This window comes from Myodes glareolus, chromosome 24 (genome assembly GCF_982192425.1).
Source record: "Myodes glareolus chromosome 24, mMyoGla1.1, whole genome shotgun sequence".
Taxonomy (NCBI): Eukaryota; Metazoa; Chordata; class Mammalia; order Rodentia; family Cricetidae; genus Myodes; species Myodes glareolus.
This window is the reverse complement of record NC_142049.1, coordinates 53,497,267-53,521,285: the sequence shown is the minus strand read 5'-3', so window position 1 is coordinate 53,521,285 and position 24,019 is coordinate 53,497,267. Positions and strand designations below refer to the sequence as shown.

Below are 24,019 nucleotides of genomic sequence, written 5' to 3'. Positions count from 1 at the left end.
TCAGGAGAAACCTTAGAGGCCTTCTGTAGGAAAACAGCTGCAGCAACCCCCACTAGACATTTTCCTGAAGGATACGTGCAGTTTAACAGGAGACCTATGAAGCCTTCCTTATGGCCAGAAAAAAAACCTAGGCTGATTACAACATCTGACCCTGAGAGTCAGAGAGGGAGGAGAGTTGAGATTAATGGTATGAGATGAGTTTCAGACAAGTTTGAGATCATGTCTTTAAAAATTTCCTAGCAGAAAGTTTTCTCAGGAAGATAGTGGTCTTCTCCTCTCACACCCCAAGATCACAAGGTCACTTAGCCCAGCCAGCCGCCTGGTACAAACTGAGCAAAAGTCCTTGTACCCAAGTCAAAGCATTTTCAAAGATTCTCTTTGTAAACTGTTTTATGCTGTTCTTTTTTTTATGATCTGATGATGTATGCCTTTGCCAAGTTCTTTGTTTGTAAAAATATAAAAGCCTTACACTAATTGAAGTAAAGTTACAGCAGCATATTCATTCACATTGAGTCTGTCTGTCTGTCATTTCCTTCACCGATTCCTGAATCCTCCTGAGCCTTCGCCCTGATTCTCCCATAGTCTGAGTGGCTCCCCTGAGCCGGTCCGTGACACTAAGCCAGTGGACATCTCTTGATATTCAATAAACAGTTTCTTTCCTAGAGGAAAAACATGGGTCAGGGACCCATTTAATTTCATTCTGTCATTTAAAATACTCTTGAGTAGATGATGCCACAGAAACTGTAAAAGTCATGTGTAGTAGAAGGCTGCTTGTTTGTTACCAAAATAACTATTCAGAAACTATATTATTTGCAATACTGTTAGACTAATAGCTTAAGCATGTTTCTGGCTAACTCTTATATCCCAAACTAACCAATCTCCATTAATCTGTGTATCGCCACATGGTTGTGGTTTACTGGAAAAGTTTCAGCATGTCTGTCTCTGGTGGTGGCTGCATGGCTTCTCCTTGATTCTGCCTTCTTTCTCCTAGCATTCACTTTCCTCACCTACCTATATTCTGCCCTGCTCAGGCCTAAGACAGTTTCTTTATTAACCAATGGTTTTCACAATATACAGAGGAGAATCTCACATTAGTGATGGAGATTCAGGCAGTTCAGCCTATAAAACTACATGATTTTTACATGATTTACATTTGAACCTCACACAGCTTCATATTAATTTATTTGTCTTCATTTCTTTGTGTCCCCTACCTCCATAAAGATCCCTTTTCATGTGGTTTGAAATCTACTGTCATTCCCTCCTCCTTGACTCACTCTAGCAGCATCCAGGATCAGTTCCATCCCTGTGCATACCAACTATAGTGCTTCAGATTGCTTTTATATGTATGAGAACAGCCAGCCCATAAGTTCTTGATGTGATCCTTTGATCTAATGCCTACCAAAAAACAAACGGGTAAACTCACAGATCATGAAATACATATCAATCTTTTAAAATGTTCACATTCCTGCTTTCTCTGCATGACCATATATGGTCATGTTTTATAGAAGTTTCAATATTTTATTGAATATTTTTATCAATATAAGCCTAATGGAAAAGTGATGTGAAATAATAGTGGAAACCATAGTAAAAATATTAGCTATGCTGTGGGATAACCCTTCTGTACACTCTGAATATGTATTCTTCTCATTGGTTAATAAAGAGGCTGCTTTGCCCTATTGCGAGGCAGAATAAGGTCAGGTGGAGAAGTCAATCTGAAAATCTAGAGAGGATAAGGGCAATTGTGGGGAGACCCTAGCCAGCTGCCCAAGAAGCATGATGCCAACAGATATGCATAACACTACATCTACTTGGCAATACATAGAATAATAGAAATGGATAAATTTAAATGTAAGAGCTAGTTAGTTATAAGCCTGAACTATAGGCCAAACAGTTTGTAGTTAGAATTAAGCCTTCAAGTGATTATTTAAAAGTGGGACAGGGAAGACAGAGAAATCTCCATTTACAAGCTACAGTACTGTATAGAGAAACATTCTACAGCACCCAAGGAAAGAAATGCAACATATTGTCAATAAAGGAAAGATTGATTATTGATTACTTGGATAACTTGCCATTTTCTTTTCAAACATTGAGGTAAGAACTGACCTTGAGTGATGGTGAGAGTAGGTATGGGGAAGAATTTCTAGGATAAAGGGGAAGAAAATTAATGGAGCTGCACCATGGGTGATGAACTGGTAAGGATGCAGTAAGATGGGAACTCAAGAGGACAGGAGAAAGAGTGAGTTGTGGGGGAACTCACAGGTCAAACAGTAACATTTATGAGGAATCTGGTCCTTACTAAGAGAAAATTCCATTCTATAATCTTTGCTCCTCCGTGCTTCTGTTTCTAATGACACCTCACAGACAGAAGCATTCTCTGTGTGGAAAACATCTGATTTATAAACTGCATTTGATAAAACTTATCCCATGGAACGGGTTCTCAGTTATACAGTCATTATGATCTTCTTTCTTCAGTGGGAGTCTGCCATCTGTGTCAGTTCCATAGGCAACTTGTCATGACTCAGGATCATGTATATGAAGTTGCTTTGTTTTTATTTTCTTTTGCATTGTTTTATGATTCTTGCTGGTGTTCATGCACAGATTTTCTTTTTTATCATGACTATTTACATATTGAAGCAGAGTAAATATCACACTGATAGAATCTGTGTATCATATTCCAACACAATTTGGAGTTATTGCTGGTATTATGTTTCCTGTAATTCTTCATGAGACTAGCTCGAATGGATTACAAATCTTCAAAATTTAAAAATGTTGTTTCATACGGTGGTTGTGGAACACACTTTTAATACCAGCCCCAGAGAGGCAGAGGCAGGCAGATATTTCTGAGTTTGAGGCCAGCCTGGTCTACAAGAGCTAGTTCCAGGTTCCGGGGCAGCCAGGGCTACACTGCTAAACCTTGTTTCGACAAAAAAGATGTTTTATTTTCAGTAAGCATTCAATTAGTATATATGTGAGTATATATGTGTATATGTAATTGTTTATTTGTGTCCCCTATGTGCATTTATGTGCTTCAAAATATATGTGCACATGTGTATATGTGTGCCTAGAACATGGTTATCACTTTCATTGCTGCTGTAATGATGGAAGTTCCTTGGATAAAGGCTTTAATTAACTGCCTTGTCTTAACAATACTTATGTGTAAAACTGATTCTCCTTTAGGTGATAAGTACTAACAGCCTAACCAAAAAAATGCAAAAAGGGTAGAAGTAGAGCTACTACCAAATGTTCGAAGGGATACCACAAGAGATGAAGGGCAAAGAGCAAGTTGTAGGAGAGGGAAGTGAGATTTGAGATCAAAAACTATCTCCATTAACTTGAGCAGAATCCCAGAACAGGAGGATATGCGTATATCTCTGTCAAGCTATCAGTCAGCTTTCCACATATTGTTACTCCCTAGCAATCCCCAGCAAGGCCTAGAGGGCAGTTAACAGATTACAGAATTGAGTATACCTGAGAATTTAGTTTTCATACACCATACTTGCTACTGCATAATGGTTTACTTTGTAAAAGACATCATTCAAATTTAAAGACCATTATGATGTACTTACATTTCCTGAAGGACTCTTAATTGCCAAAGAAGTGAGGAAAAACTAACCAGGGAGAAGATTGTGTTTTATCAATCAATTATAAAGTAGTGTCAATGTGGGAGGCAGATTGGTACTTTTGTACATGTCAAAAAAATTCTGTGGGGTGCACAGTTCCAATAATAAATTAAAGATTAATATTAATCTTGACATTTTGAGAAAATAATAATTGCATAGTGTGTTTCTTTTTCCTTAAGGAAATTAACAGGGGTAAAAAAAGGGGGGGCGCTATGTAGTACTGAATTGTACTTCCTGGGAGAAAGAATGTAGATTTGGGGTAATAGACTGGCTCAGTTTCTCAATGTAAAATGTACAAAGAACAGGTTGAATGATGTTTACCATAGAAATGTATGAGTTAGTCATGCACAGTGACTAGAGTCTATACTCTCAGAACTTCTAGGCTGCCACAAAAGGATTATTGTGAGTTTGATGTCATTCTGGGCTACATGGTGAATTCTAAGTCAGCAAAGGACATGTAGAGAAATCATATTTCCAAAAAAATCAAAAGAAAATAGTGAGAATAAATGGGGATAAGTTTTTGATAATTCATAAGAAAGAAAGCAAAATAATGATTGTAGGAAAGTATGTAAATTTAATAAATAATGGAAAAATGAAAGAAAATGATAAGGAAATGTTTGCTTACGACTGCAGAATCTGTCAACTGAAACTATGAGAGGAAATCTTATTGATAGTCACACAGCAGTGCCAAGCAGGTGTGTGTAAACCACTAACCTCTGAGTCCATATGAGCTGTGGCAGCTCAGGACTAAGTTGAAGAGGCTAGACTGGAGAGAGTTCTAAAGTTTGGTTTCTTGAGAAATAAAACCTGCCATCTCACAGTATGTTTGACCATACGTGTAACCTTCTATTTTCATCTTTATCCCAATCTACAGATGAAAACAAAATGCAAAATGTCTGTAATCCTTGATATGTTGCTTAACAATAGCCATGGGAAAATGAGATGGAGAGAAAACTGGCTTTGCTGCCTCAGTTTTATCAGATTTTTTAATATTATCATCCAAAATTGAAACTATTTTAAAAGTAAATAAAAATGTTCGAAATCAATCTCAGAGGTTCTCAGTATTTAGGACAAAATATTGACAAGAGACATTCTGGCAGGATCTAGTCAAATATAATACATTTTAGGAATCTTCTTATAGATTAACTGGATCCTGGGCACCTTATTGGCTGCTCCAGGGATGATTGGCCATATGGAAACTAGAAAATCATTGCTATATCCTCTACTGAAGTCAGTCTGAAGAACAGCATGGGTTTTAATTTCTGTGTTCTGCCCTGCACCGTACAGTGTGACCTGTGATCAGCAGCAGCCACTCACACATCCAATCCCTAACCACACCCTGGGAAATTGCATGTGTCTACAGAGTGCGAGGAATCACTTCTCCCCTCAATACCTCACTCCTACCCTCACTCCAGAATGTGTGTTTTCATTTTCCTATGCCACATAGCTACCCACTTTAACTGCTAATTATGTTTTAAAGACCTTTGATAAGAATCTCATTTTTCATATTTGACTGAAACTTTATTCTTTCTTTGTATTTTAACCAACTCTACCTATCTCTGTTATGGCAAATTAATGCCAAATAAAGACACTTACTGAAAATTACAGACTATGAGGTCTCTTAAGGGCAGATTTTGGTACATAGTCTCTAATTTTCACCTCAGAATTAATGCAATTCTAAAATCACTTAGATTTTAGATAAAGAATAAAGAATTTCATTTGGAAATATGAACATAGTTACAGAAACAATCAGTGAGTTGAAATAATAGTTATGAAGATGACATTTGCCTTTAATATGGTCTAAAGATACAATCTCTACCAAAATGATGGCAGGCAGAATTATTGAAATAATAAAATTGCAAGACTTTACAATGGGCTCAGAATAATCCATTTGGCATTACAATGTGATGACAAAGTTTTAGGACTTTAATTTCCTATTCAGAGCTTAAGTGAAGATATAGGGACTAACATAATTTAGTACTTTCTTAGGGTTGAGCACACCAACTGGTTATATAAGACCAAATGGTAAACCCTGAAACTTTACATGTAAATAACATTACAGACTGAGCAGATTGTATTTATGTATGTAGGAATATACATGCATATTTGAAAGAGAGCATGGAGGTATTTATAAGAAAGATTGGAGAAAGGACATAGAATTATAAATATACTATAATCTCAAAAATAATGAGTATTAGTCATAGCTATGTTGTGGGAGAATTATCTGTATTCTGTCAATCATATTTTAAATAAATGCTGATTGGCCAGGCAGGAAGTATAGGCAGGAAAACCAGACAGGAAGTAGAGGTGAAGCAAAGAGAATGGGAGTATTCTGGGAAGCAGGAAGTTTCCACTGCCATTCCTGCCCAGACCACTGAAGAGGCAACATGTGAGCTGTCACACTGAGAAAGGTACTGAGCCATGTGGCTAAAGATAGATAATGGATTAATATAAGTTACAAGGACGAATAAGAAGCCTGACCTAATGGGCCAATCAGTTTATAATCTTATGGAGTCCCGTGTGTAATTTTCTTTGGGGCTTGTGGGCTGTGGGGTACCGGGCAGAACAGATACCCCAACAAGCTGGCCCTCATGTTACATATGGTGCCCAGTGTGTGACTATTGTAGATAAGGATAATGGGGTAACATATGTCATAAGAGCAAATAAGTAGCCTGACCTAATAAGTCAATCAGTTTATAACCTAATGTAGACTGTGTGTGATTTTCTTTGGAACTTGCCAGCTGTGGGGTACTGGGTAGGACAGAAACCCCAACAAGCCGGCCCTCATGTTACAGATGGCGCCCACATGGATAACTGCATCCACAGAAAGCCTGAGAAAGCTTGGGAAAGAATAGAGTAAAGCATGTTTTGTTGGTAGCAGCAATTTCTCGGGTCTGCTCTGCTTGTTAGAGGCAAGCAAGCACTCTCATCTAAGAGAGGCTTCCTGACTCAGCTTTAGCTGCAAAATCCTGCAGCTCTTTAAGAGGTCCTGCCACAAAACACTTAAATGGTGTTGATGTAAAGCTGAATACATGCTTTTCAGTTTTCAGCTGTAGCAGGAAAAAAGCTGTGACATATAAAAATGCTGGCTTTCTGGGCTGTCCTGCCAGGGCAAACTCTGATTCTTTCAGGTAGGCAGTCCGACTGAGTGTGGTCTGTGAGCAGAATGATACAGCTTGCTTGCTGGCAAGGACCTTAAAGCGCCATAGAGTTTTGGCAATAAAAATGGCTCCAGCGGTACCCTTGCCATGAGGCTGGAAATCTAAGGAATGGGTTGAATCTAGCCGTCAAGGCCACAGCTCTCCATATTGCTTAGTAAGTTAAAGGCTCATGTGGTCAGAAAAAAGAGAGATATACAGTAAAGAGAGATTCAAAGAGGAAGAAAACCTCTAAATGGTTTACAGTGTGTTAAAAATATATGCAGGCTAAAGGTTAAAACCATTAAAAATAAAAAAGAAAGAAAGAGAGAAGTAGGGTGTGGTGGTACACACCTTTAATCCCAATGTCTGGGAGGCAGAGGTATATTGACCTATGTGACTTCAAGGTGTGATAGCATGCACCTTTAATTCCAATGCCTGGGAAGCAGAGATAGACAGATCTTTGTGAGTTCAAGGTGTTGTAGCAAGTACCTTTAATCCCAGCACTTGAGAGGCAGAGATAAGTGGATCTCTGTGGGTTCAAGGACAGTCTGTTCTACAGAGTTATTCTAGGACAAAGATTTACAGAGAACTTGTCTCAAAAAGTAAAAATAAATGAAATAGAGGTTAAAATAAAGCCACATAAATATGGAAAATACACAGAGAATCTTGATACTGTATGCTATTATGCTCTCTTTGAATTGTTTGAATGCTGAGGAAGGAGCAACAGCTTCTAAAAGATTGCTTATAGATGCTGCTGAACTAACCCAAGATAGGTATTTTGAAAATCCCTTGACTTCAAAATTGAAGTCAAAAGGTATGCTACTTTGGAGAAGAGATTTTGCTTTTGTTTCCACAGAAAATGAGAGGCTGTGGATTCATTCTGAGTTAAGAAAAATCAGGTTCAATAAAAGAAGACCACCCAAGAAATCTTCGGTAGGAACAGATGGCCCAGATATCTGAGTTCTACATCCAGAATGGATTCAAGATGCTGCCTGAGATGATCAGGACTCACAGAATACTACAGTCAGGACTTGATTATAACCCTAAATTTTCTTTAGGTCTGCATAAGATTATCAATGCCCCCAACCAGCCAGAAGTATCCTGGAGTCCTATGCCCACATTCCCAAAAAATGAACTATGGGTATTTCCTTTGTTGAAAAAAAAAGAGGGGGAAATGTTGTGGGATAATTATCTGTATTCTATCAATCATATTTTAAACAAATGCTGATTGGCCAGGCAGGAAGTACAGGTTGGAAAACCAGACAGGAAGTAGAGGTGGAGCAAAGAGAATGGGAAGCAGGAAGCTTCCTCTGCCATTCCTGCCCAGACCACCAAAGAAACAACATGTGAGCTGACAGCTGAAAAAGGTACCAAGCCATATGGCTAACATAGATCAGAATAATGGGTAAATATAAGCTGTAAGAGTTAACAAGGAGCCTAAGCTAATGGGTCAATCTTATGGAGTCCTGTGTGTGATTTTCTTTGGAGTTTGCCGGTTGTGGGGTACTGGGTGGGACAAATACTCCAACAAGTAAGCCCCCCATGCTACATAGTTACAGTTATATAAAGTAATATGGAAAGCAGAAAAATTAACTCATTCTTTTCATCAATTAGCTTTTGATAAATGGAATAAATATTTGATGTATAAAAGGTAGCCACTGCATAAAAATGTGACAGTTATGATACTTGACTTAATAACAAAATGAAGAATAAAAGAGAGGACTCATCAGGAATTGCAAGCCTAAATGTTGTAGTCCAAGGAAACAAAGTAATCCTTGTGTTCTTAAAGTAATCATTTAAATTAAGTTCTCTTTTCTGTCAGTTTGTAATACTCAATGAAAGAAACAAGAGTGGAGCTTGATTCTTCACCTACATGTACAATGATATTGAAAGTATTTTTATATTGCTAGACTGTAATGACTGTAACATTTTCACAATGCTTACCCAGCTAGGGTGCTGTTACTATGAGTTTAGACAGTTGTACTGGAGAATAGCTCCTGTGGGTGCAGAGGTCCTCCAATTCTCGTTTGGTTAATGGGAAAACATCAGAAATGTAGTGTCCCCAAATGTAAGTGTGTGGAAAGGAGTAAACCTCAGTGCTTATGGTAAATGGTATCCAGGCTTTGCATTTGGGTGATCAGATTACACTTAACATAGATGACATTAAATAGGTGTAGCCCATGGCATACAGTTTAAAGAACAATGGTTTAGAAAAAGCATAGCTCCATGGTATATTATCCAGTAAAAAGCTATCTTTTTCTTCTATTGTTCTAGTTAGATATTAAAATGGTAATTCCTATGTAAGCTCCTGAAGTAGTGGTGGCACATTTCATATGAACTTGATAATGGGTTCAGGACATCTATTTCCAGAATTTGACATTTATTATATGATAATTTAATGTATGCATTCATATATGAATGCGCATGCATACATATATATAGCTGGATGCGTGTAATTAAAGCATATAATTAAGGACTGTGAGGCTCCAATAAGCTTACGTTGATCTCATTAGTTGCTAAGCTTCCTACAAAACAGTCATCAGGCCCAACGAAAGCTTTGACAAAATCCTTCAGCTTTATTGATTTAGCATGCTCCAAATAGTTGTTCAAAATGTGACTAACGTCCCCAGTAATTTTGTAAATATTTTTATTTGAAAACCACTGTTAGTAAAATGAATCTCTTGCACAGAATTCCTGGAGTATATGGAGTATATGAAATGAACACATCAGTTGTGCAGATCCCACCATGGAAATGCTGAGGTAACATTTCTACAAAGACCTGTGCAACCATCTTTCCAAGTGCTCTCCAGGTGATGCATTCTGAAGTCACAGATTAGAGCCTCTGATCCAAAACTTAAAAATGGATTATCACACAGTATAACTAATCCCTCCTCTTTAACACCTGAGGCATTTGTTAGTTTACATTTTCTCTGGTTATGTAGCTCTGACTGAGCACTCTCTACAATAGGAATTATAGCTTCTTGGAAGGTTGAGACACCAAACACTAAAGTAAGGCTGTACTAAAGTAAGGCTGATGTGGGAGTTCCCTCTGTGTGCTGTGATTAACATTAATGAATAAAGAAACTGCCTTGGGCTCTTGATAGGGCAGAACTTAGGTAGGAGGAGGGACTGAACTGAATGCTGGGAAAAATAAGGGTGGAGTCAGAGAGATGCCAGAGTAAGACATGCTGAAACTTTAGCCAGTAAGCCATCGCCATGTGGTGATACACAAATTAATGGAAATAGGTTAAATTAAGATGTAAGAGTTAGCCAATAAGAAGTTAGAGCTAATGGGCCAAACAGTGATTTAATGAAAACAGTTTCTGTGTGGTTATTTTGGGGCTGATCAGTTGGGAGGCCGGGTCAAGCTAGCGGGCCCTCCTCCAACATAAGGCTACTGAAGTAAGGCTAGAGACAGTATCCATGCTCATACCAGTGAAGACAGTGCCAGAAAAGAACATGGTTATAGGAACTGTCAAATGGAGAGAAGATTATGAAGAAGAAATCCAGTAGTAGGAAGGGGGGATAATAATAACACACACACAGACACGCACACAAACCCAGACACAATTTTCACAGGTCCAACTTTTTGTAAGAAGGTTAGCCAAAATGATGCTCAGAAAATCAATGAAGAAGGCAGAGCTTTTCAACTTGTCCTATAAAAGACAAATACCTTCCTACAAATGACATTTGTTTTGTTCATCAGTTGGCAAACGTTTGAAAACATTGTATTATTGAAACTAAATTCTCCAATGAGGGAACCCAAGTCCTTATTTTGTGGTTCCTGATTAACTTATGGGTGAGTTTCCCACCACTTGCTGTGGTCTATACTGCATCCACACTGCTTTGGCATATTTTCTGTTTGTGAAAATTCCCTCCGATGGGCTAAGGTCTATCCTTACTCCGGACCACTGCAAAGGCATCCTTTCCTATACATAGTCTTCTGGACTCTCTAGGGAAGTCAATTGCAGACCGTTGATTTCCACTCCAGATCAGTTTTATATCCTAAATTCTGTGGTTTAGATATATGGCTCTATAAACATAGATACAGTAGCAAACATTTTGAAAAACCTTTTTAAGTTTACTTATTTTTATATTATGTTCATCAGTGTTTCACCATGGGTCTTGGGGTCCCCTGGAACTGGAGTCACAGACAGTTGTGAGCTGCCATGAAGGTACTAAAATTGAACCCAGATGACTGGAAGAATAGTCAGTGCTCTTCACCATTGAGTCATATTTCCAGCCTGAATTTTTTTTCAAAAATGCATGTTGGAATCTAGCAGAAGAGAAATACAAGTACCAATTTATTTTGTTTTCCTTCTTACTTATTTACTTTAGATATTGACTAATTTCCTTCAGCCATGGGTAGTCTCAGTATATAATTTCTATTTGGATTAGAGCTTGTATCTGAATCTGGTTTAAAAAAATATCATTTGTTAGAGCCATCACAACAGATCTAAAACCTTCATCCTAACAGAATTCAAGGGTTGATGTTTTATTTTTCATTGCACTTATTAAGAGGGAACTCTCTCCCCTCCCCCTCTCCCAACAGTTCAGGTTCCTATCTGTTTATCTTACAAAGGTGGAGGATCTCTCTTTGTTCTATCCGTTGTTTTATAATGGCACATTAGTGTTTCTTGTGTAGTAAATACTATGGAGTCCTTTTATTTGCTTCCTTGTTCAGCATTAACCCTGTGATTGCTGTCTATCTTGTTGTTGTAAGAATGATGTGGGGTTGGTGCAAAGCCATGGGTTGCACAGCAGAAGAGTCTGGCTATAAAATCAAGAAGAGTATCTACTTGATGCTGTTTAGGCAACATCTGTGCCATCACATGGAAAGTTATAGAGCTTAGAAAAAAGACTCCCCCACCACAGAGAACATTTCATGATGGCGTGAGCTACCACTGCCAAGTGTTTCACCCTTTCCAAACTACTTTAGGTTATTCTTACATCTTGAGGACCACACACAGAGGTTCTCCTCGTCTCTTCCTTTGTTGACTGCACTTGGGAGCTCTCATGATTTCCTGGAGAAGTTTTCTGTGACTGGAGAGAGATACACAGAAAAAAGAAAAAATACATATCATTAACAATAAGAGAAATAGCTTTTCACACAGACATGGATTTATGTGATTATATGATATAAAATACAATGTCATCTTCACATTCTAAAAAACGAGATAGACATTATTATACAATGCATCTTTAAAAGGTGCCTTAAAATTCTTTTCTTTGAAATTAAGAACAATAATTTGTTAAATTTTTACATTTGTGAGGCTTAAAGGAATTTTTCCATTGGATATGCACATTTCTCAAGTACTAAACTTTTACTTATTGATTTCCACTTCTCAAATGACAGGAATTTTGCCCTTCTTCTTTACACTAATCCCCAGCTTGTCCAAGATATAATAAACACATGCTGTTACATTTTTTCAACTAGACAGAAAATACCTTGCAACATTACAGAAGATACCTAGAAGGTTACATGGATTCTGTTCTTTCAAAGAGCAAACTGTTTACCTCAGGGAACTGAAATATCATTACAACATTCATATCATTAGGAACACTAAGAGAGAAGAATACCCTGGCTGAAAGACAGGTACGAGTAACGTGTAACTCATTATGGGAAGGTTCATGGTCGTTCACTAAGAAGTGTGGGCATGAGTTTCTTAGGCACAACTCACTTAAGTATAATGCTGTCCTCATAAATCTGGAGAAGTCATAAGTGCGATTTCCTGAGTTTAAAACTTTGGTTGCAATGGGCCACATAGGAGAAATATTTGAAGACTTCAACTTCTGGGTTGCAAGAAGCCCCAGAATAGAACAGAATCTGGACAGAGCACAAGAGACCCAGTCAGGATCTTCAGTTATTCTATGTGGTCCTCCCATAGATGTCTACAAATAACTGCACTCCTTCGTAAGGAAGCATTCTTACAAAAATAGTGTGCTAAAAATTATTGAAAAAAATTTATAAATATGGTAGAATGTTTATTGCAAGTGAGACTAATAAAGTTTATGAAATATTACCAAATTCATAGAAAAGAAAGCATTCTAGTTCATTTAACAGTTCCAATACTAATTTAACAAGGTGCTGAGCTTTGGCTAAAAACAATTTCCCTCGATACCTAAGCCTAACCTTATTAAAGTCTAGAAGGAGTTGAGAGTTTTATTTTCTTCTCCCATAACTTTGTTTAAAAGACATAAATATACAATCCCCTTTCGCACTTTCTAAGGAACAGAAAAGATAAAAGCTATCAGTAACACCCTTATGCTCATCTCAGTAGCATATATACTAAAATTGGAATAATACTGAGAAGATTAGCATGGCCCCTGAATAAGGATGACACACAAATTCATGAAGCATTTCATATTTATTAAAAAAATCTCTTTCACCATCATTGGCAATGAATTATAGGACGTGTTTGAAGATACCATGGAGATCAGATTTGTCTGCAAGGATAGGAAGAGTGAGGGATTGTTCATATTGAGTTTAAGGCAGAAGCTGATTCAAGGGAAAACCATGAAGAAAAGTAGGGGGCAAAAATTGATAGGAAATATGTTTCACTTTACTACACTGTAGAGAAAGGACAAAGGCTTCTACGACCATACCACCTTGAACGCGCCCGATCTCGGCTGATCTCAGAAGCCAAGCAGCGTCAGGCTTAGTTAGTACTTGGATGGGAGAAAGGACAAAAGTAAGAGAGAGCTGGAAAGAGTAGCACTTGGAGGCGTGAATCAGAAACTTTGGTTGATGTAACCTTTTCAACGAAACAACAAAAGAAACTCTTCAGGAAGTACTTGAGTAAGCAACTATTATCAACGCGCCCATAACTCAGAGCAAATTTAAATGGTACACATTCATAGAATCTGCTTCATTTGAAGATGCTAAAATATCTATAAACTTCTGGAAAAAATGGAAATCAAGGGCAGAAGAATCCGATTGGAGTTACTAGAAACCAGGGTATTGCCTATTGCAAGAAGTCAGCCATCCAAACCTCTGTCTGTCAAAGGTCTGTCAGAGGATGCCACTGAAGAGACTTTTAAAGAATCATTTAAGGGTTCTGTTCAAATAAGAATAGTCACTGATTGGGAAATTGGTTCATCCAAAGCGTTTGACTTTGTAGAATTCAATAGCGGGGAAGATGCAAAAGCTGTCAAGGAAGCTACAGAAGATGGAGACAAACATGGGACTGTGCCAAACTTAAGGGTGAAGGTGACTTTGGTTGTCTAAGCAGAAACAGAGGAGGTTTTGGAGGCTGGTAGAGGGGTCAAGGAGGAATAGTAAAGTTTGCTGGAAGAAGCCATAAGACTTTGGAAGTAGAGAAGGATTTATTCCCAGGTGGTAGAGGAGAAGGGAGAGACTTCATGTCGCCAGAAAAGAAAATGAAGTTTGAACAGTTTCTTCAACCCCGCTTGTTTCCTCTTTGTTTGAAAGAAAGGGCTCTGGGGTTTTCTCTGTTACCTGTTCTGTGACAGAGCCTTGTGAGGACGTTCCAGTACAGTGTGTAGCCATGTGATCTACTTGGAATCCATACAGATAACACTTCGAGAGAGACATCCTGTTTTTGACTAGTTATTCATAAAACTTTTAAAAGATAAGTGATAGAGCTATCCCTTACCTCTCCATTTTGAGTTTATATTGTTTCATCTCATGTATGAAAACATTTTTTCCTATAAATGGTTTTTCTTTTTTCTTTTCATTGGGGGCTGTAAAGAAATATTTTATTGTGTGCTTTTTTGATTCAGTGACTTTAGGGTAAATTAAAAATTTTATCCATTTGAAATAGAAAGGGTACCCTGCCCTCTCTTCGGACTGAAGGGGGAGGGGAAAGGGTGAGTTGGGAAATGGGAGGAGGAGAGGAAATGGAAATTTTGAATGGTTTTATTTATAAAGCAATAAAAATAAAATAAAATAAGAATGATACTTTTACACTCTCATCAATCCCTTTGATAAACTTTGAAGATAGCAGATGACAAATGGCCCCAATCTCTGCTTTGGGGTAAGTTCCTTAGGGGATGTGAAGAGTAAAACACGCTGTTTTTATCATTATGATATCTACACAATCAGTCATCTGATAACTTGATTCAAAACAAAACACATGTACCCGTGTATCACATGCACAACTGGTACCTGAAGAGTCTGAAAGGAACACTGAGTCCCCTGGATGGTTAGGAATCATCTTGTGGGTGCAAAGGATCAATCTCAATTACTCAAGCTCAGTTATACTCCTAACTTGGAGCCATCTATCCAGTCAAAGAAACACATCCTTGACAAGAGCCAAACACGTATTTGTTCCAGGAAAAATCAGTAGTGTACCCACCACCTTCTTCCCATCACCTCCAACTCACAAATGAAATGAAGACACAGCTTTGAAAGTAAGAGGCTATAACAGAGATTGATACTGAAAATGACTGTCACAATAAGGAAAAGAACTGAAAAACATAAAGAACGCATTAAATTCCACTATGTGCAATTTTCCGATGGGTTTCCAGTATTACTTTTAGTTGAGCAAACAAATAACTGTATAACAATTTTATTTCAGTTTACAATAGTTATAACTGTAAAAGAAAGAATTATATGTTACTTGCCAATGTCTTTCAGTCTATGTCAATGCATAGAGGTCCCACATGTTTACATTTGTTGTTCCTAGGACATATATTGTATTCATAGGCCTTATCCATATATGCTTCAAAAATAAAATTTACAGGTTATAAATCTGTAAAGGGCTGGGGAGGGTGAGAGCACTTGTTGCTCTTTCAGAGGATCCAGGTTTGATTCGCAGCACCTGCATGGTGTCTTACAACCATTTATAATCCTGTGTGCAGGGTATTCAATAGTCATGCATGTGGTACACATAGATATATGCAACAAAAGCTTACATACAAGCAAAGTAACATAAAATCTAAAGATAAAAATTTAAAAACTCTGTAGAGCATATTTGGAAAATGTCTTCTGTGGTTGAGGGTTCATCAGATTTCATGGGAACCACAGTCTTCTCTTGTGGCTCTATTATACATTTATAATACATTCTATTATACATCAGAGTGAAGTCTTCAGAGGAAAGCATATTCATTATTGAGTCTTTGAAGATAGTAGGTATTTTGTGATCAACTAATTATTGTTTGTCATTTTCTTTCAGCTTTTTATGACTTATACTTAAAATAGAAGCATAATAAAGCTAAAGAAAAGTATAGAATCATGTGACTAGACATGCATAAGGCTGAAGAAATTCTTGCAAAATGAATCAGGGTAATTCAAAGGCAATTTAAATTATGTCTAGCAGCTCTGAGTGAAAATGTTTACATACACTCTATGTATCGCAATATAATTGCAATTAAAAGAGAGCACAGCTTAATTTAATTTAATTTTATTACTAGAAGCACCATTTGGTTCTTAAGAAATAGTCATTATTCTTTCTCCTTTTCTATTATACCAGTAATGATGTCCTTCCTTTCATTCTGTGGTATGTAATGGTTTGGAGTGTCACAGTCCCCTGAGTGATTCAAGACAGAGGCACACACCCAGGTCATTTCATAGTAGCTTTATGATGAAACAGTTACAGTCAAATGAAGAATCACATAGCTATGTATAATCTGTGGCAGGCATTGTTCTACTTTCTCATAAGAAATCAACTTTTGTAGTCAAGGCGCCGTGTCTTCTAGAACACTGGCTTTTACCTTTTCAAAGCTTGTTTCTGCAGCTGTATCAACACATTTTTAATATGGCTTATGTTACTATTTCTGACATATAAAACTGAAACTTTAATTTTAATGTATTTAATTATATCCCTAATATATGATAATATGAGTGATTATATTTTTATGTAGGTATTTTATATTTTAAGAATTATTCTGAGATTTGGAGCTGAGTTGACAAATAAAAAATGAACTAAATGATAGTTTTGATTTATTATCTATCCCCCTGTCATCTTTCTAGCCTCTATCATTTATCATATGTCATCTGCTATAAACTGTATCTACCTACCATCTAGATTATATCTATCATAAATCTGTTAACCATAGATCTATAGTATACCATCTACCTCCTATATATCTATCTAAAATAGCTAGATTTATCTGTCATGTATCTATTATCTGTCAATCATTTATAATTTATCTATCTGTCTATCTGTCTATCTATCTATCTATCTATCTATCTATCTATCTATCTTTCTACCTGTCTGTTGTCCATTATTTATATATTTATCATCTATCTATTTATCTATCTATCTATCTATCTATCTATCTATCTATCTATCTATCTATCACCTATCTGTCTATCTGTCTGTCTGTCTGTCTGTCTATCCAACCATCTTGTATCTGTTCTGTCCTGTACAGAGTTATATGTTTCAATACTTAGTCTCTAGCTAATGTTTTAGAAAGTTGTAGAACATTTCTGGGCAAAGGCATGTCAGGCAAAGATAGACAGTTTGACCAGACCTTGAGTTTGTATTTATAACTAGCTCCTGCTTCTGGTTTAAGGATTTTTTTTGATCTACCAGGAATTGAAGCTGCCCCCAACTATACCCTCTTGCCTTGAACTTGGCATGCTTTATGGCAATGGGAGTCAGCATGAATTATTGTTGCAATGAGTTCCTTCTATCATTAATGAAAAATAAACTAATATGGAAATTACAATACAAAATAAAAAAAGTACAAAAATAAGAATGCTGTCAGAATAAACAAAACCATGTGGGCCATAGAGCTTGAGAATTGGTTTTCCAAAAGAATATGGAAGAATTTGGAGTTACAGGCTAGAGAAGCTCCAGAATGAAGTAGTTAGTGGGCTCGTGAGCATGACAGAGACAGACAGCTGATAAAATTTAGGTATAAAGACTTTGCTAATGAGTCTTCAGAGGCAAAGAAAAAGACTATTTATGCCCTGGGTTGATAAATTCCGACTATAAGACTCTTAATATAATCTGCCAAATAGTGTCTTAAAAATTAGTGCTGCTGAATTTAAAATCAGTGAACTACTTACTTTGCAGATAATATTTAAAACTATTATAGCACATTTAGCCAGACCTACAGTAAAAATCAAAATAGCCTTGATATGGGATGAGGGGGTGGGTCAAGGGCTTGGTCTTGCCTCGAGTTGATATTCCAGACCTTGTTGACTTCCCAAGGAAGTCTTTACCCACTCTGAAGCGTGGATAGAAGGTGGGAAGAAGGGGGAGGGAGGGGAAACTGGGGTTGGTATGCAAAATGAAAAGTAATTTTTTAAATAAAAATAAGAACATGAAAAAAGAATTGATAAGACAGGCAGAAATGATCTTTTTTCTATTTTTTTTATTTTCAATACATCCTGACTGTAGATTTTCACTCCTTCCACTCTTTCATGCTCCCCCCTCAACTCTACCTTTCCCAGATCCACTTCTCCTCCTGTTTCCTTTCAGTAAAGAGCAGGCTTCCCAGGGAAATCAACTGAACATAACAGAACAAGTCCTTATAACAAGGCTGAGCAAGGCAACCCAGTAGGAGGAAGAGGGTCCCAGGAGCAGGCAAAAGAGTCAGAGATATATCTTCCCACTCCAACTGTCAGGAGTCCTACATAAACATGAAGTTAATAACCATAACGTGTATGTAGATGAACTAGTGCAGCCCTACGCTGGAGAGATGGTTCATCACTTAAGAGCTTTTCCTCAGGACCCAGTTTCAATTCCCAGCACCCACATTGGGCAAGTCACTGAAAATTTGACACTTTCTTCTGGTGACTACAGACACCTGCACTGACATGCACATATCCACACATATCTATATGTAATTAAAATTACAAAGTCTTAAAAAGAAGAACCCATTCAGAAATGATATTGTAAGAACAAGATTCTTCTCAATAAGTGTTCCAAGTGTGTAACTCAGCATATTTGTTTTAAAGAGTTTTTTTTTTTAGAAAAGAAAAAGCCTGTGAAGATAGAACCTACAGTGTGTTATTTTCAAATGGGATCACACAAGGAAATGTTCTCAGTTCACCATGCAGGAACAGAGAGGCTGCTGTAATGTTTGTAAAGAAAATCTAGTGTTTATCTTGAGCTGGTCTCAGAATTTTTGATCACGCACATGATCTTGCGTTTGCCAGGACATAGAATAAAAGTTATGGGGCCATCAGATTTTTCACATGAGTTCCAGAGAGAAGCAGATAAGGCCAGTAACTGAGGACCAGGTTTGGATTCCCATTGGGAAGCCCAGAATAGATCAGTCTGCAACTGTGAACGTGAATCCAAAGTGCCAATGGGGAATCCAGGATGTTAGAGATGCTTAGAGTATATGAGTGTCTACTAAGGAGAGCTGCAGGTACTATGTGGAAACAGCTTGAGAGACTCTATTTGCTTCCACACAATAACACCAAGGATGGGAGGTGTGGATTCTTAGGTGCACTAGAGTGCCGATACTGCTAACTTGGGGTCCACACTCCAGATCTGAAACTGTGGGGTCTGACCTTTGTTTTATAAGGTTTCATTATTGTTTGTTCTGGACTATTCTTTCTCTCTTCTTGCTTCTCATTCTTGGAATGGGAATGTTTACACTATATCATTGTACACTGGGAATGTGTAACTTGTATTGACTTTACCAAGAGTCTCAAAGGAGACTTTGATATTTTGAGTTGTGTAAGACTGTGGATAATCTTCATGTTTGACATTTTAACCATGAGATGACCATGATCCTGTGGTGTCCAAGTATGTGATGTTGTGTTTTAAATGTGAAATATCCTCTATAGGTTTACATGGTTGGACATTAATCACCAGCTAGTGACACTGATTTCAGAGTTTGAGACGTAGGATGCAAAGCTGAGCTGGCTCAGACATAGTCCGCCATTGCCAGATCTTTGAAGATTGTAGTTCAGAGTCATTTTTCATTCTACCCTTGGCTTCATAATATGACATTGTCTGAAGTGCTCTAGTCCCATGTTTCTGTCATCATGAACTCTTCTATGCCTAAATTGACATGACTGAATCAATCAAACCTGCCTTGTCTGACGGACTCAATCAAACTTTCCCTGACACAGTGGACTCCCACCTTCCAGGAAATGATGGATGCTGCTTTAAGGCCATGGGACAAGATCACTACTTCCTTGTTCAGGTTGCTTCCAACAGGTATAGTTTCCATGATAAGAAGTGTAATTAGTGAATGCATTATCTCCTCTCCATCTCCAACTTATTATCATGTGTTTTTGTTACATTGTGTGGGAGGTTTTCATCCTATTAAGTTTAAAAAAACAAAGGATAAAAAGATAACAGTACCACAGTCCTCGCTCATCAATTTGTCAAGGAAAATTTATCTTTGTTTTTATTCAAAATTAAAGCAATCTATAACAATACTTTTAATAAAAGGAATAATGTACGACATCATCATTGTGACTATCCATGCAAAAAAATTAAAAATCCTTCATTATATAAAGCTTTGTGCTTAATTAAGAGAATTATTACTTGGAAACCTAAGGAATATAATCCAGAAACTACCTTTTCTCTCTATGACATAGAATTAAGAAAAAACAAAAGCTGTACTAAGTCTGTTGAACATCAGAATGAGAACTGACTTTTTGAACAAAATCCAGAGTACATTTCTATATTATCACGTAAATAAGATGGAAATCAGACAATTTATTTTTCTTTATATGGCTTAAAATTATGATGTCTTGACAAATGACATCAACCCACCTAGACTGTATTGTGCAGTTGTGGTCATTATTGTTGGAATGTAAGAACCAAAATTTAGAAAAACATTGTCTTCTTTAGAGAGCTGTTGCTTCAACAGCTATTGTTTGCTTGAATGAGGACAGATCTGTTTAATGCTGACTCAGGCCAGGGATGCTCAGCTCAATTTCAAAGGCCAAAATAAAGCTTAGCAGATTCCCACAAAGGAAGTGTCATATCGCCAGGTCTCACAATTCTAGCCTTTAGGTATGTGAGAGTTCATCTATGGCAATAGGTCATTAAATTTGTGAGAATTTCTCCTAGCAGCAAATGGAATAGTTCCATGCCAGAGACTCATTTTCTCAGTTTTCAATATGTTTTATGATTCTTTTCAAGATAAAATAATATAAAACTCTTTTAACAGGTTATCCAAAGCTATTGCTTTTCCTTGTCTCTTTCATTGATGTTTGTTTTTATGAAGGTCCTCTGAAGATGAACATACACCTTGTGCTTTATTTAGCCAAAAATATTTATCACAAAAATATAGCTCTAGCGACAGTATTGAAAACAGCTTGGTATTGGCATAACAACAGAGAAGTCAACCTATGGAATCGAATAGAAGACCCAGATATTAACCCACAAACCTATGAACACCTGATTTTTGACAAGGGAGCTAAAGGTATACAATGGAAGAAGGAAAGCATCTTTAACAAATGGTGTGGGCATAACTGGATGTCAACCTGTAGAAGAATGAAAGTAGATCCATATCTATCACCATGCACAAAAATCAAGTCCAAATGGATTAAAGACCTCAACATTAATCTGACCACTTTGAACCAGATAGAAGAGAAAGTGGGAAGTAGTCTACAAGATATAGGCACAGGAGGCCACTTCCTAAGTAGAACCCCAGTAGCACAGACAATAAGAGAATCAATGAATAAATGGGACCTCCTGAAACTGAGAAGCTTCTGTAAAGCAAAGGACACTGTCAGTAAGACAAAAAGACTACCTTCTGACTGGGAGAAGGTCTTCACCAACCCCTCAACAGACAAAGGTCTGAGCTCCAAAATATACAAAGAACTCAAGAAGCTAGATACTAAAACTCTAATTAACCCAATTAAAAAATGGGGTACTGATCTGAACAGAGAATTCACAACAGATGAACTTCAAATGGCCAAAAGACACTTAAGGTCATGCTCAACCTCCTTAGCGATCAGGGAAATGCAAATCAAAACAACTTTGAGATTCCATCTTACACCTGTCAGAATAGCTAAACTTAAAAACACCAATGATAGCCTATGCTGGAGAGGATGTGGAGTGAGGGGAACACTCATCCATTGTTGGTGGGAATGCAAACTTGTGCAGCCACTGTGGAAATCAGTGTGGCAGTTTCTCAGGAAACTGGGAGTCAACTTCCCTCAGGACCCAGCAATTCCACTCTTGGGAATATACCCAAGAGATGCCCTATTATACTACAAAAGCATTTGTTCAACTATGTTCAAAGAAGCATCATTTGTAATAGCCAGAACCTGGAAACAACCTAGGTGCCCCTCAATAGAAGAATGGTTAAAAAAGGTGTGGAACATATACACATTAGAGTTTTACTCAGCGGTAAAAAACAATGTCATCTTGAATTTTGCATGCAAATGGATGGAAATAGAAAACGCTTTGCTGAGTGAGGTAACCCAGACCCAAAAAGAGGAATATGGTATGTATTCACTCATAAGTGGATTCTAGCCATAGTTAAAGGTCTTTGAGCCTATAATTCGTGATCCTAGAGAATCTAAATAAGAAGTTGAACCTGAAGAAAATCATATAGTTATCCTCCTGGATATAGGAAGCAGTCAAGATTGCAAGGCAAACGGGTGCACGGGGGGTGGGGTGTGAAAGTAAGGGGAGATGGTTAGAGAGAAGGGAGAGGGGGAGGATTGCGGATGGCTTGGGGGAATGAGATGGAAGGAGGAAGGATGGATATGGGAGCAGGCAAGTATATATCTCAACTAAGGGAGCCATTCTAGGGTTGACAAGAGTCTTGTTTCTGGAGGGGTTCTCAGGCCCAAGAAGAGATCCCCAGATTCTTCCCTGGGCAGCAGAGGAGAAGGTGCCTGAACTGGCCTTGGCCCATAACCATACTGATGAATATTTTGCATACCATCATAGAACCTTCATCTGGCGATGGATGGAGATAGAGACAGAGACACATATTGGAACACTGGACTTAACTCCCTAGATCCAAATGAGAAGCAGAAGGAGGGAAAACGTGAGCAAGATAGGCAGGACAAGAGGGAACCTTCATCCGACAATGGAAGGCGATACAGACGGAGACCCACATTGGAGCACCGGACTGAGCCCCCCAAGGTCCAAATGAGGAGCAGAAGGAGGAAGAACATGAAAAAGGAAATCAGGACCGTGAGGGGTGCGTTCACCCACTGATACAAGGGGACTGATCGAATGAGAGCTCACCAAGGCTAGCTGGACTGGGACTGAACGAGCATGTGATCAAACCAGATTCTCTGAATGTGGCTGACATGGGGACTGACTGAGAAGCCATTGACAATGGCACTGGGTCTTGTTTCATCTGCATGTACTGGCTGTTTGGGATCCCAGTCTGTTTGGATGCTCACCTTCCTAGGCCTGGAGGGAGGGTGGAGGAACTTAAACTTCCCACAGGGCAGAAAACCGACTGCTCTTTGGACTGGAGAGGGAGGAGGAGAGGGAGTGGCCCGGGATGGGGGGGGGGGAGTAGGGGGAATGGGAGGGTATGGGGAGGAGGGGAGGAAGTGGAAATTTTTATAAACAAACAAATAAAAAATAAAAAAAAAACTTATGAGGACCTGTCAGATGCTATTCAGATGATTTCTCAGAATGTTTACCGATCCCTCTGCATATTAGCTTAAGTATTTGTGTCATCGATTCCTGTGCTTTAGTTACTCTTGAAAGGTGAATAAAAATAATAAAAAATATAGCTCTAGATAAAGCATATCTTTTCTATAATTTCTATATATTTTATTAAGTATATGACAGTTGAAATATGTGAAGAAAAAACAACAGTCATATTTATTTGATGGGGGACCTCTGTCAGCTTATGATCTTTAAAAGGTTGGACCAGTTTAGGAAGTGACATTTTGGGTGCCCAAGAAAATTGCCTACCCAGGATTCTCTCTATATCTCTGGTTCCTGTGATACACAGCTGAGGTTGGACTTTTCATTCCAACCTCATGTTTCATGAGTTCACCCCTTATAATAAAGAAGATACAGCTGAAATATTTTGGAGTTAGCTTGGGATTCTTTGACCTGTGCCCTCACCCTCAACATCTGGCACCCAATGTGGGGCTTGGGGACTGGTACACCCCCTTTTTGTAACCCACACAGCTCCAGCCACAGGGATTCTTTGACCCACATCCTCACCCTCAATATTTCTTCTCTATTTTAGGTAATAAAAAATGTGGAAAAGAACAAAAGGTTAGTTTTTAGGAAACTGGAATTGAACAAGGAGGAAGAGTGCTTCCTGAGACGTAGACACAAATGCTGTATGGAGTTATTGCAATTGGAGGAGAACATTGAAGAACTGAGACATTAAGAAATGTTGGGTCAAGACTTGCTTTAAGTGAAAATTTCTCCAATGAGGTGG

The 24,019-nt window shown here is 37.9% G+C and overlaps 1 protein-coding gene and 1 non-coding gene across 4 annotated transcripts in view; one reads left to right on the top strand and one right to left on the bottom strand.

The window, feature by feature from the left end:
• Positions 1 to 24,019, bottom strand: part of LOC125399432 (leucine zipper protein 2) — a 379,570-nt gene that overhangs the window by 5,752 nt on the left and 349,799 nt on the right. For all 3 annotated transcript variants that reach the window (XM_087901310.1, XM_048432858.3, XM_048432861.3), the window contains one exon: positions 11,711 to 11,803. In XM_087901310.1, the coding sequence (XP_087757436.1) occupies positions 11,711 to 11,803 (93 nt within the window). The remainder of the gene's footprint in view (positions 1 to 11,710; positions 11,804 to 24,019) is intronic.
• Positions 13,026 to 13,132, top strand: LOC125399649 (U6 spliceosomal RNA). Its single transcript, XR_007231739.1, has one exon. It is a non-coding gene; the product is annotated as a U6 spliceosomal RNA (small nuclear RNA).